We start from the raw sequence: 14,560 nt of genomic DNA on the forward strand, positions 1-14,560 counted from the left end.
ATAGGATCTTCTGGAAGAGGGCTCATTTGAAGGAGAGGGTGTTCATGGTAGTCTTGGAAAGATAACTTTCTTTATATGTATATATCTATATAAAGGGTTGGTGTTTCTTGTAGTTTTTGAGATCTATGAGAGCAGCATGGCGATAGCAAGAAATATCCCACCACATAGGAACTAGCTCTCTGTTAAATCCAAAGTGGTTCTCTGTGATTTGTAACTCTCAGGATCTTCTCTCAGGAAAAGAATATAAATTTTCATTTGTAGAGTTCACATTCTACCATAAAATGAAATAATCCACAGAAAACATTTTAGAGCCTCAAGCACAGGACTGGAATAGAGATGGGAAGTGCAAAGGTTAGGGAAAGATTAAATACAGGGACACAGGAAATTACCCATGAGTATAGTCTCAGTGGTTTCCTTTTATCTCTAAGGAAACTTCTGGGCATTGGTCATGCAAATGATTGACATACAACAGGAAAGACCAGAATAGAATGTTTATAAATATGCTATAACATTCCTTAGTTAGCTTTGAGATCCATTATGTAAGTTAGATTTATGAGCCAACTGGAGATCTTAGCGAGTAAAGATTCAGAGGGATTCTCTGTTCATTGAACCATGTTTCTTGAGGCTTTGGTAACTGTCTTTTTCTTGAAATACAACTATGTCACCGACTGTCTAGTTCTACTATTCCTGTGGAAGGGTGTTGCATTTGCAAACATCTGAACATCTGTTCCAGAGCTTGCATTCAAAGTAAAAAAAAAAAAAAAGACTATAATAAATTTAAAGTGAAGGATTTGAAGTGTAGAAATTTTAAATCCTCTATAAGATCATTTTCTTATAAAATAAATATAACACCAATGAGAAGAGATTAAATAAGCAGAATCTTTTAAATTGCTTTTCTGATATTTTTAGTATATATAACCTTCTTAATTTTATCTAACACTATTGCATTTTGAAAGATATATATAAGCTGTTTGAAATTCTCCCAAACACAAATAAAAAATCACTGCTTTAGTATTAGTTAAACATGAATATAATTTTTCTCTCTGATCTCGAGTCTACTCAGGAAACCAAATAATCATGAAAGGTTTTTCTAGTACCAGCTATCTTATAAATTAGCCAATTAAATTTGATTTTTAAAAAGAATTAAAATAGTCATTCTGAGGCTGTGGCATTTCACATTGGATTCTACTTCTTCACTATCAAATCTATTTTTATGCACTTATCCACCACCAGAAATGAAAAATCTCTGACAGAATTAGAATTCGAAAAACAATCTCCTTTAGGAACTTCTGCACAACTCAGGTCCACCACCTAACTGCACAGTTCAGTGACGTGTACTGTCTTTGGGTCAGGTTAATTTGGAGTGTTGAAACTCATTTTATTTGCAAATCTTCCTTTAAATAATGAAGTTCATGAATTAAAATTTTAATTAAAAATAAAAGTAAATTTTAAAGAAAACTAAGCTATAATATTCTCCTCATTTCTAATGACTTAAACTTTTAACAACCGCACAAAATATACAACAGTCTACTCATTTTTGCTTTCTTTTAGTTTCCCACTTTTCTCATATTTGAAAACATAACGGAATGCACATATATTCCCTAAGAAACAAATATTAAATTTTTCAGTGACAAAAAAAACCTTCAGGCCACTTGGCTCTTTCAAACTGAGTCCTTTTGTAATCATTGTGTTAAAAATTAGTCTAAAAGATTTTATATGGGCTTGACTAACTCAAGACCGGGAAGTTATTTTGTTTAAGTTTCTTAGTTCATTTTGAAGCAGGGTTTCTTGCAGCAGAGCTTGCCTGAATTTATTTTGACACGCACGGTGAGTTTGAACTCCTGATTCTCCTGCCTCCTGCTATCAAGAGTTTGGATTAAAGGCTAGGACCAGGAAAATCTAATGATAAAGTGTACTGTTTCTGTTAGATTGTCTACAGCTGTAATAACCACCATGACCGAACAAAGGTTGGGGGAGAAAGGGTTTATTTCAGCATACATTTCCACATCACACTTCCTCACCAAGGGAGAGCAAAGCCAGAAGTAAGTTCAGGCCAACATGAAGGGAGCAGCTGATTCACAAGTCATGGAGCAATGTTTTTTATCGGCATGGTTCCTTATGTATTGCTCTGAATATTTTCTTGCAACATGCAAGGCCACCTGCTTACGATAGAAGCCCCTGAAAGCTTCTGCCTGGATCATCAATTAAGATAATGCACCACACGGAGGGTACATGCCAGTCTAATGGGGAACATTTGGTCAACTGAGTTTCCTGTTTCCACATAACTTCCTATTGTTTTAAGTTGACATAAAAGTCACTGGTGAATGTGCCTAGAAACAGAGATTCATTCTCCAGCATGATATTTCTAAAATAGTTTGAGCACCTTGGGCTGCTAATGGCTCAATGAGTTGCTCAGACCCTTATTAACTAGTTTTTCGTCTAGCAGTGAAATAAAGTAAAATAAAACAAGATGAAAACCATAGAATTTAAATAAATTACTACTTCAAACACAGATGAAAATATTTAACTACTGTTAATATGTAACAGGGGTACAATCACTGTCTAAAAGCCTATAAACTATAAACTTTTCTAATCAATTATTTATGCTTATAAGATTAGAAATATTGACATATCTCTTTCATTGGCTTTCCTTATCTACATGGTTTGGTGATGAAATCTTTGAGAGCTATCTATCTTTCCATTCATTCTTTGTTGCGATTAAATTTAAAAATAAAATTTGAAATTGTTAACACCATTTCCAAGGAACACCAGAAAGCAAAAAGGGGAGAGTGGAAAAGGAGTTTCTGTGTGCCATTAGGTGTGACTTCACTAAAATTTTATAGCCTGTTCTCTCTCTCAGTCATGTTCTAGTTAAACATGGGTTTAGTGGAATTTGTTTTTGAAAGAGTAAAATGAATTTGTTTTTAGATGAAAGCATATTTTAAACAGGCAGCTGCCTGAAACATGAGGAAGAAGACAACTTTAGGCTAGTGAGGAGACCTATACAGTACAGTACATTCACTGAATGCCAGCCTGATGCACAGTGGGACTGAAACACACCATAAAATGGAAGGGGTCTCCTCCATTTCTATGAAAGGATATACCCAGAAGGGCATTACTTGTATTGTTTGTCCTTAAAACCTCTGAAACTTTTCTTCAGCGTTGAGCACTAGGTCTCTCAGTGAATTATTGTTTGACAATTCCAGAAATTGGAATGGAGCCTATATAAAAGCAAATCAAATTTCACCCAATTCTCTTCCATTGCTTACTTGGGGGAAAAGTCGAGAACATCCAGCCATCCATAGTTCATTTTAACACATGGAGAAAAGAATTAGAAAATAGATTCATTGAGAACTTTCAGTTTGTTCCTGTTTATAGACAAGCACAAGTTCCATGTCTCTACTTCTGTCTAGCCCTCCCTTCTCTGCTCCAGAATTGTCTCCAGTCCTGTCCCTCATTGGATGCTTCGGCTACCCATTCATTCCCAGTCCCTGCTTCCTAGCCTCTGTCTGCTTTCTACTTGAAGTTATCTTTTCTTATCTCCCTGTTCTTTCTGGTCTTCAATCTTTATTTCTCTATGTCACTCTTTTAGACTTGAACTTGGTTTATTCAAACACTCTTAGAATACCTGGTGGAAGAAGATTCTCTTGTTTTCTTGCCACAAAAGCAAGAGATTATAAATGAGAAAGAATCTAGTAATTATTGATGATTCTATAAATTTTCTAGCTATGTATAATTTTAACCCAATTTTCTGCAATTATTTTGTATTTGATGTACGTATTTCACTGGCTCCTTAATTTCTTTTTGTTTTTTGTACATCAAGGACTTAGTGTTGCCCTTGTTCTAATCTATTTAAATTCACCTAGGTGCAACAAAAAAAATCACAATCCCTGTCAGAATATTTCTCTTCATGTTACAGTTTTATTTTGTCTTCCTGTGGTTGACTCTTGGTCCTAGCCTTTTACAATAGTGTCATAATATCCTCAAGTTAATTTCCAATACCTGAATCTTTGAAGTAATGAATTTCATTTCTAGTTACATCCTGGTATACACTCCCAAGTAATAAAACTGAACAAGTCATGGAGGACCTCTATACGGAGGAATTGTTTACATAGTGTTATGGTTCATTATCATTCTGTGAGGATATTCAGGACAAAAACCCTTGTCTTTTTCACAGTGTTTTACCATAATGAAGAAGACAGCAGGGCCTTTTTTCTAGAAGAATGTAATTTCAGATACAACCATGCACAAACTACCAGAAAACTTTTGCTTCATTTTTCACGTAAGATAAAGGTTCTGCTTGAGACTTGATGCGCCAGGGGTTATGGAGAGAGGGCAATACTCAGGGGAGGCCCCCACCCTCTCAGGGGAGGAGATGGGTACGGGGAAAGGAATGTTTGAGTGGGGGCCAAAAGGAGGTGGGGGGGCAACAATCAGGGTGTAAAGAAGCAAATAATAAATGGAAGAAAAAAATTCTGCTTTTCCTTTTTATAGTCTTTGCTTCTGAATATAAATGAGTTATGTCAAAAATAATAATGATAATATAAATGGGGAGACCATATTGTTACAGGAATTTACTATTAACTATGCCATGCTTGAATTATCTGACATTTATAGCAAACATAAAATTAAATACTGTACACACACACACAAAAGAACATTTTGATTTAACCAGCCAGTATCAACGCTATCCATTTTCCATAAATTCATAGTTGACTATATTACAAAAATCAATGTCTTGGAAGTTTATTTCATATTCTAACTGCAATTAGGTTCAAAATATACATAGATTGTTTTAATCCTAAAGCAATCACATATTTGTAAGAATGTCATCAAAATGTATAAAATAAGGTTAGGCAATATGAAAATTTAAGATAAAAGACCTCAAATTTTATGCTTCTAATTTCATGGTATTCCAGGCCAACATTTAAAATACAAACAGAAGAAAAATTTCACCATAGCATTGTATAATTCAACATTTTCAAGAATGAAAAATAGCCAAATTAATTCTAGAGATTAAAACACTTTATTTTTTAAAAAATGTGTTTTTCTAGATCCTGAATTTCTGTTAGCTTAAAAAAAAAGTATACCTAATCTTTATGGGATGAACCATTATTTCTGTTCCCTAAACCACAGGTCTGTTTTACCATTTTCAGAGATTAAGTGATTATATAAATTTAAAAATATTATTCTGATAAATGAATGTTTCTTAAAGAAACGTTTAAGAAAATCCCAGTGGGAGGGGATGCCCTTAATCCTGTGGAAACTTGATGCCCAAGAGAAAAGGGATGCTGGAGGGGGTGAGGTGGTAGTGGGTGGGCAGACGGGGAAGCACCCTCTCAGTGGCAGCAAGTGTGTGTGTGTGTGTGTGTGTGTGTGTGTGTGTGTGTGTGTGTGTGTATGTGTGTGTGTGAAGAACTTGAGGAAGGGAACCTGGAAGGGGGCAACTTTCAGAATTCAAGTGAATAAAATAACTTAATTTAAAGAATCTCCTGATGCCATAGATCTCAAATTTTTACATTAAATATATATTTTGGGCTGTTTCTTCATTTGCAATACATGGCTCTCTGTAGTTTAAGTGTGTGTAGAATACATTTATTAAAGAGTAAGTATATATGATTAATAATAATATGTATTAAAATCAGCAGTTATGCCTTGTTATTTAGACTGTAATAAGAGTACAATCACAACTGATCATTAAAGCAGATGTGTGTGTGTTTATATAAAATCCTCAAACTGAAAGCCACATGCGCACCTTTAAGAGGATACTCAACACACATAATAAAGTATCAAATATGATTTCATAAACGAGAATTAATGCAGATCTGGCATATGAGGTTCATTCTACTGCTACTGTAAGGATTGACCTGGGACAGATCGGACATTCAGTAAAGGAAATGTATATAAAATACGTCATCATTTTCAGAAGCCTTCACTTCTTAATCCATATCAACAACCCAGTGAGTCCTTGGTCCCTTATCCCTAGTCTTTGTAGTTTATTTAAACTGCATGCAATGAAAGCAATTTTTTTAGCATCAATCCGGATGCTCCGACATACAGTGACCTTATATTACTGCATTATGAATAGAGACATGCTGGCCATTTTACCAATACCCCATCTCAATTTTAAGGTTTTATTTTTCTTGACAGTGAGTCTTCCTATGCTCCCTAGACGGTTTTTGAAACACTGGCCTCTTTCCTCACATTTCTTGGTATCTGAGTTTATGTATAATACATGATATTATACTCAGCAACTTAAGAATAATATTTTCTCCCCAAGAAGTTAAAAGGACACAAGGTTGAGACCAAATCTAAAGGAATACCATGTTGAAAAATTAACATTTGAATTTGATAAGAAAGTACACTTGATAAAGATATATATAGTGTTTTTGCAAATATATGCATAAAATATTTTATAAACAAGATACGTCTAGCATGTGCCAAGCCCTTCGTTCTAGTCCCATTTCTGAACAACGAATGAATGAACGAGTGAATGAGAAATTCTAAATGCATGATACATTTTGTTTGAGTTCTTAAGTTTAGCTTTCTGTATCAGTTCTGACTAACTTGAAAGGTGGCATTTCATACTGGTAAGTAAATATTACTATTGGTTTCTGCTGCTTTGAAAAAAGTGACGAATCAGCTCTAATGTAGAGTCATGGAGTGGATTTCAATTTCTTTCCTTGCTTGCCTTGTTTTACTTTAAGGCCAATATTTTGATGTGGCTTCGTTCACCTTTACTCAAATACATGAGGTTGAGCGTTATTTTTTGCAAGGAATATTGTGTGTGTATACATATGCATGTATGAATATCTATTACATATGTATATACATAGAAAACGTTATTTTCTCCCCAAACAGAAATTCATTAGTCAATTGATCAATTAATTATTTTTAAAGAAGCACTAAAATTTACTAAAGAGAACTAGGGAATTACATCCAAATGCATAGTTTATAAATAAAACATTACCATCTATTTTACTCACTTTTGATTATAGATATGGGGTAATATAACACAAAGATATGATTGGCTACACAATCGTCTAAATTAAGTATTTCTAGCATAGAATTAGAGTTAGCTTTTTGAATTCAGTATAGTTTTAACAGATGAAGTTAATAAGTCTTATACTGAAAAGGAGACTATTATGTTCATTTTTACACAATGCATTTCTTAGACAGAAAAACAATTGTGCTTGTCAAGAATATGCATCCCTTTTGTGTAATTGTGAGAATTTTGTGCCTATCCATCACTCTATATAACTATGTGCACAAAACAGTCCTAGTAAATTGGATTAGCACTGGGTGGACTATTAAAATAGGGCTAATTATCCGTCAATATGCTAGCATGTTTGCTAGCTTTTTTATTTGCTGCTTGAAGAGAAATTAGAGATAAATACATAAATGTTTGGTAACACTAAACTTTCTCAAAGAAAAACCGTGAGAGTGTAACTCACCTCCCAAGCCTGGTCTCAGACGATTGTCATAACCATCCAGCAGTCGGTCCAAAATCCTCGTGAAGACAGTGGTGTTGTCCTTAAGTTCATCTTGGGAGGGCTGTCCATAGCTGAGAGGAGAACATAGAGACTAATAGCATCAAACTTCCACTAAAACCTCTTAGGATTCAAAACCTTCCTCAGAGTTTCTTAATCTCCTTGCTGTTGGGAGTTTGAACGTCATTATAACTCTGGTCCCTGTCTCTCCTGTGTGGCCTCGTTGGTGGCAGGCTTTTAATTTTAATATAGAAAATGATTTCCAACTCTGCATTTTCAGTCCTCAGCACAGCAAGTTCTAGAAGAGACATATCTTCTCTGAGCAAACCAGACTCTTAACTCATATTGCACGAAATGTTTTGAAGGCTTTGATCTAAATTATATTTATCTACGTAGGTACATCTATATGTGAATTGCACAACTCGTTCAAAGGTTTCTTTTTTAAATGTAATATGCAAATTTTTATGTACCAAAGCTCCTTCTTCCATTTCCTTCCCATATATTTGTGCTTTTGATTTTTTTTGGGGGGGGGTGTTCTTTTAAGATATTTAGGAAAGGAAGATACATAAATCATTTATTATGTTATTCATACTTTTATGGGTGTGTTGATTCCTCTTAAGATGTATGAAAAATGAACATTTATTCAAACCTTTATTTTCTTTAACTTTGGTCGTTTCTGGGTTTAGACATGGTAGAACTGTTGGGAAAAGCGACATTCTTGATGTAAGACACCCTTTAGATGTAAAGTGACTTCATGTTTTAAAACACAAGTACTTAAGGGCAAAGCAGAGGCCAGGAATGAATTTTTTTCACTTTCTGGACCACGAGCTTGTTTCCAACATTCTGCAAAGGGACAGCCATTCCTGTTCTTTTGTTTGGGGATTTGGCTTCTGTCTCTTGGTACTATTTTCTAGTTTTCAACCATCTAGGGTTGCACTCCCCATACTTGGTGATTCTTATGCCAACCACTTTATTATCTATGCAGGATTAATTGTGTTTTATGTAACGACTGGCGTGACACTTCAAAATCCTTGGAGAGAAGCAGTTTCTATCTCAGAAAAAAAAATTACACTTGCTGACAAATTTCACCGAAATCTCTGACCTTGAGTGCAAAACTCAAGTGGGTATAGGGTGTAAAACAAAGAGAGGGTAACAAACCTATACGCTGGACATTTAAATTTTAGCATTCCTTTTGCTTCACTTGGAAATCGTTGTATGGTTAATCAATAAATGTAAGCAAAATAATGGTGTCTTAAACCAGAATTCACTTCTTTGACAGGGACACCCAATATAATCTATTATCACCTCAGAAACAAAAGCAGTTTTGCAAGTAATTAATTTTGTACGAGCCAAGTTCAGATCATTTCTTTCTTTTTCTTAATCTTATAAAATTTTATGTAAAACTTGAAGATAAATAAAACGTCACACACCAATTTAACCAGGCTAAAGAGTAGGAGACAAGGAAGGACTGACTGCAGATAAGAGGCACTTTAAAGAGGCAAAGTTAATTTGTATTTCTAGTTCCGGTTCTTTCATGGATAAATGCATAAAAGATATTCAATACTGAAAGTATAAACTTTAATGTGACTCCACTGCTTCTGTTCTGGCTATTCTAACTGTAGAGACATTAATTGAGTTGTATATACTTCTTTTCTGATAAAGTTTTAATTCAATAGTTATAAGTAAAATTTCTCTGTGGTGCTAAATATATGGAATTTATTTCCACAAGACCTTTTTTTTATTCCATTAAACTAAACATTAATCCATTCACCTCACGCAGATTGAGAGCTTACTCTCACTTAGCAAACATGAAACACCTTGCTGTTTCATTTTGTTTTTTAAATCTAGTTTCCTCTGAGCTTGTGACTTCCTGCCCGTCTCATTGGCAGATGACAGCAGTAAGGCAAAGCAAGATCTCAGTTCTCTGAGAGTGAGTACTTGTCAAAATTCATGGTCGCAAAACCAAATGCCATCCATCATCTTCCAAGGACATTGGAAGGTCGTCTTGATAAAGACAAAGAGATGCGAACACACCTAGGGATTCAGGAAACTGTCCCTAAAGAAAACTTTTAGGGAGAGAGCAATCAATATAGGAAGAAGGTGGTGATGGGTCAGAATAACACCAGAGGGTGGTTAGACTGTTACCACAACCTTCAGAGTCCCTGGTATCTGCTACCTTTATCTGTGCTTGTGTTTCCACAGCTTATGTAAAATGCAAAGAAAAATTCTGTTCAGCTTACGAACCTTGCCTTCAGCAATTGTTCGAATCGGAATGCAAATACCAAAGAGACCAGCCCCATCCCAAACAAAACCAGCCCTGCTCTCCCATTTGGAATGGAAATCTTTCCTTATTGTGATTTTGTAATCATGCTTCTTCAGCCTTCCATCTGATTTCCTTTATAAAATCACAACTACCACAGAAACTCTAGAAGGATTAAGATAACTTGGGGGGGGCGGGGGATATGAATACTAAAAACAGCATAGAGTACCCTAAAAAGAATACTCGTTTTGAAGAGAAATGTCAAGTTGCTGAACCTGCTTTTGATTCCACAGGAACAACTCTGTAATAAAACACTGTACACTAACTCCATCTACAGGTCATTATAATAGTAACACTTCATATAATTTTTCAAAAATCACTGATCACTTAACTCCTCAAATTAAAGATTATCAGAGTAATGTGTCTTGTTCCCCTGATATCTGTTTATGAGATAATATTAAAAACAATGCAGTCAACGTCTCATTTAAAACTAATCCTCAGAAATGTCTGCCTTTCCAGTTGGTTCCTTATCTCTGATTTCAACTCATGAAGATTCACTTCCTAGTACACTTAAAGGAGTTCAGGATTTTATTATACATAGAATACCTTTTAATGAGGCACAAGAATAGACTAGACAAATAGCTATTAAAGCAGATAGAGGACAATATAACATATTTGATCATTTAGATAATTATCACAATATCTCGTATTCTCTATTGGATCGTTAGAAAATATATTTACTATTTTGACTTACTGAAATTTATTCACCACACTTCCTCCTAGGGAAAAAAATGTTAGATTATCACACTTTAATTTTTATCTAGTATTTTACAAGAATCATCTGGCATATTCTATCCCTATTTTATTAACTGTGGTTTAAAACACAATATGCATGTGTTTATAGACATGTGGCATTCAACATATACATATTATTTTAACTTATTTTATTTTAAAATATTATTTTAACTCCCATGCTTTTGTAAGTTACTCTATGATTTTGCAAATGGTTAGAATATTTCCTGTTGAAAATTTAACTTAGAACTTGCAGGGCATACAATAACTAATCTGGTAACTTTTCACCATAAATTCGGAAACTACATTTTTTCCCCCTCAGTTACAAATGAAAACTGAAAAGTTCAATTTCAGACTTAAAAGTTGAATTCACACATTTCCTAGTTTAAATTTTTCTTAGGAAGAAACAAAAGCTTGTTAAGTGTATTCTAGCGAGGATCCAAACAAGAAAGTTATTTTCACGGTCTATTCTTCTTTAGTCTTAGCTGACATTTTATTGCAGTAAAGTTTTCTGAATTCCCTTAGTCATGAATTCATCCATGGGCAATTTTCTTCCCCCTGATGGAATAAATGAAAAATTACAGAAACTGTCATGCAGATTTTTAAAGAAAATGCCCCCACCTTCTTCCCGAGAGAGTGCTCAGAATGAGGGTCCAGGCCCAAAGATAGTCAGAGAGACCCCGACTTTTCTTCATCACGGGCTTGTCCAGCTGAAAAGTGGAGTAAGTAGAGATCAATGTGTCTTGCAAGAAACATCAGGTTATAACCACTAGGGCTGACTGAGGCAGTTCCGATGAATGCTTTGAAGTCAGGAAATGACCTCACTGGAATATGACAGTCACTGGAAGCAATGGAAACCTGGACCACGCACTCTTTACCTTCCGACCCACCTCTCCCTTCAGAAATATACCAGTATCTTCATTTACCCTATAGGAGTCAAAATGCTTTCAAGGGGACAAAATTGCTCCACACAAGAGCTGTGGGTTGGTTTCCAGAGTAGCCCTCACCTTACCATTACTTGCTGGTTTATCCCATGTTGCTGTTGTTTAGTGTCTGAAAAAAACCTGACCTTTTTGATTTGGGTCCCTGTGGCAGATCTGCACTGAAAGGTTTCAACTTGGTGCCTCTAACAGGAGGGCATGTGGGTAGGTGGGACCTGGTAGGCTAACACCTCTGTTGGCAGAACACATCTCTGAATCCTGGAGGCACCTTGATTTGAGAAGCAACTGGATTTACCTCTTTATAAAAACCATTGGGAACACACTGTTGAATGCCAAAGTCGTGCCTCTCTGTGGTTGTTAAATATGCTCACTAATGTTTCTGTGAAGCTAAAGGATACACTTTAAAGTCAGGCCATGTGCTGCGCTCTCTCTCTCTCTCTCTCTCTCTCTCTCTCTCTCTCTCTCTCTCTCACACACACACACACACACACAGACAGACAGACACACACACACACAGACAGACAGACAGACACACACACACACACACACACACACACACACACACACATCAATGCACACAAACATGCCCACACATATCTTGTAAGCATTCTCTAATTTCTACCAGGTTGCTGCTAGAAAACGGTTCGTCTCAAACAGATGGAGGCTTAAGTGGTTTGCTTTGCATGGCAAGAAGGGGATATTTATTCCCACTTAGGTAAAGTGCAATCAATTATTATCTCATGGCTGAGCTTGGATATGGTTGGAGGATACTGGAGGAATAAATGAGTACGGAATGGAAGAATTATAGAAATGTGTGTGTGTCTGTGCGTGTCTGTGTGTCTGTGTGTGTGTTATACATTCATATAATTACGTGTGTATGTATATTATTAAGCCAAATTTTGAAATCCTGAGCATTACCTGGCTAAGAAGCAGATATAGTTACATTTTTAAATGCACTGAAAATAATTCCAGTCCTCCTATGAAAACTATTACATGTATTTTATTTCACCACTTTCCCCAGTCTTGACTCATTAGTAGGGCCAATCATGAATAGATGGAAGCTTTATAAAACTCATTAATTTTTTTTTACATTAAGCATTCTCTAGTTCCATGTGGTATGCCTTTAAATACATCAACAAAATGCTTTCCACGCTCTCCCCGATCATCCCAATCAGTTAGAACCATCACAGACAGTCATGTAAGCAAGGAAGCAGAATTCGTTTAGAGTGAAATGATGTAGAGATAAAGACTGTGAGCTTCCTCACAGCGTTCTCTTAATTTAGTGACTGGTTTTGATACACAGGAGTAGAAAACGACAGGGGCATCTTGGATAAATATCATTACGTTAAAATATTGCATCCAAATGGCACAATGATAATTCTTCCTTTAAAACATGTTTGTTTTTTGTTTTTGTTTTTTTAACGTCTGTTTTGAAGAGGGAAACAACTTCTCTTAGCCCTATTGATCCCCACTGATTCTAGAAAAAGAAAGTCTTGAATGGGTGAGAGAAAGAGATTCCCAAGCCAAGACACCATAGCTTTTGCACTCTTGTCATATTTGGAGAAAACCAAACCTGCCTTGGCACTTCAGTTCTGGAGGAAGAAAGTTTCTTGCGAATACAAACATAATAGTTGAAAAGGAGCCCGAAGCTGCCTCTTGCCCCCTTCCCACCTCCATCCCTCCCCTCGCTAGAAGCATGCTCCACTACCCACCTCCCCTGCGACCCAGATCAAATAAGTTCAGCATTTCATTTCCAGAATGCGAGAGACCCCTACACCAGAGGGCATTTCAGCTGTGGCGTCTGGAGAGGGGAGAAGAGCTGTGTTCAGGCAGGGTGAGCCAGTCTTCCTTAGAATGAAACTGCGTGACAGGTTTTCTGTCCTAACCTCTCAACTTTAGCTGATGGCGACCCCCAGCGCCCCTCCCCAACTCATCGCAGCTCCCCTTGGACAGAAAAAAAAAAAGAAGAGGAAAAGAAAAGATTAAAAAAAGAGAAAGAAGAAAGATCAAAACAACATGTCACCACCCACCCCTCAGGGTACATTCAAATCTGCCTCAAAGAGGAGAGAGGGAAGAGAGAGAAATCTACTCCTATAGGGCTGCAGTTTTCACCCTGAAAGAAGAAAACATTCCTTATTTCTACCTGCTCCCAGCTTCAGCTCCTGTCCTGCTGCTCCTGCTCTCTTCCCCACTAGAACATCTCTGCCTCTCCAGCTAGGACAAAGGCAGATTGCAAGCTGTGGGCATTCGTGGTCCGAAGTCTCACTTACCTCGGGGCCCCCTCTGGGCACCGGATCGCTCCAGACCCGGGAGAAAAGTGTGGGAGAGAGGATCGCGGTGAGCCGGAGCTGCGCGAGTGTGCGAGCGCGGGCGCGCCGGGCGGAGGGCGTCCTCGCGCCGCGCTCACTCACACGGTTTGAGCCATCATGGACTCTGCGTGCTCCTGCACTAGAGATTTCATACCCAAATTTGCTTCCCAATATCCAATCTGCAGCTATACAACAAAAGATTTCTCTGTACCAAGACAGTAGTAATACGTCCCAGCGCAAACCGGATGTGAAATAGGCGGTGACTTCATGCCAGAGAGATTTTATTTTAGAAAGGAAGGTGGTACCAGCCACTGGATCTGGACACCAATCCGCCCATTTTTTATATGCAGCGCAATTTAACTTGCACCACTCTGGCCCTAATCCCCGTCTCTGTAGCTGCCGGCTCAAATCCTTCTTCAATCTGCTGCAAGCATTCCTCTATTTTGGGGGGGAGGGCGGCTGGAAAATGGGGGAAGGGAAGGGTAGAAAGGGTTAGACATGGGGGCTACACTTAGGATCTTTTCTCTCTTGAGATTTATGAGCACACTATTCTAAGGTGTGCTCATTAAAGCACAACCGATCCTTGTAACTCTGCTACCTCTGATCAAATATTTAACCACTGCATTCATATGAATGAACGCAAGCTACGAAGCAGGGAGATGTAGGCTTACACGTGTGGGGAGCGCTCTGTCCTCTTGCTCTCCCTCGCTCACTCCCACACATATGTCTAAATCCCTGCATGTTGCAGAACCAGGACTAGTTAGGGAC

The 14,560-nt window shown here is 37.0% G+C and overlaps 1 protein-coding gene across 3 annotated transcripts in view; it reads right to left on the reverse strand.

Annotated features, from left to right (window-relative positions):
* The window catches only part of Gabra1 (gamma-aminobutyric acid type A receptor subunit alpha 1), a 55,833-nt gene extending 41,497 nt beyond the window's left edge, over window positions 1-14,336 (reverse strand). The window contains exons 1-3 of one of the 3 annotated variants that reach the window (XM_006246124.5): window positions 13,627-14,336; window positions 11,164-11,252; window positions 7,455-7,564 (exon numbers count right to left, since the gene is read on the reverse strand). In XM_006246124.5, the coding sequence (XP_006246186.1) occupies window positions 7,455-7,564; window positions 11,164-11,237 (184 nt within the window). In that variant the 5' untranslated portion in view covers window positions 11,238-11,252; window positions 13,627-14,336. Of the gene's footprint in view, window positions 1-7,454; window positions 7,565-11,163; window positions 11,253-13,195; window positions 13,423-13,626 lie in introns of those variants that run through there. The other 2 variants (XM_006246123.5, NM_183326.2) reach the window with 2 other exon arrangements.
* Window positions 14,337-14,560: the final 224 nt, after the last annotated feature.

The sequence above is a fragment of the Rattus norvegicus genome, chromosome 10, assembly GCF_036323735.1.
Source record: "Rattus norvegicus strain BN/NHsdMcwi chromosome 10, GRCr8, whole genome shotgun sequence".
Lineage (NCBI taxonomy): Eukaryota > Metazoa > Chordata > Mammalia > Rodentia > Muridae > Rattus > Rattus norvegicus.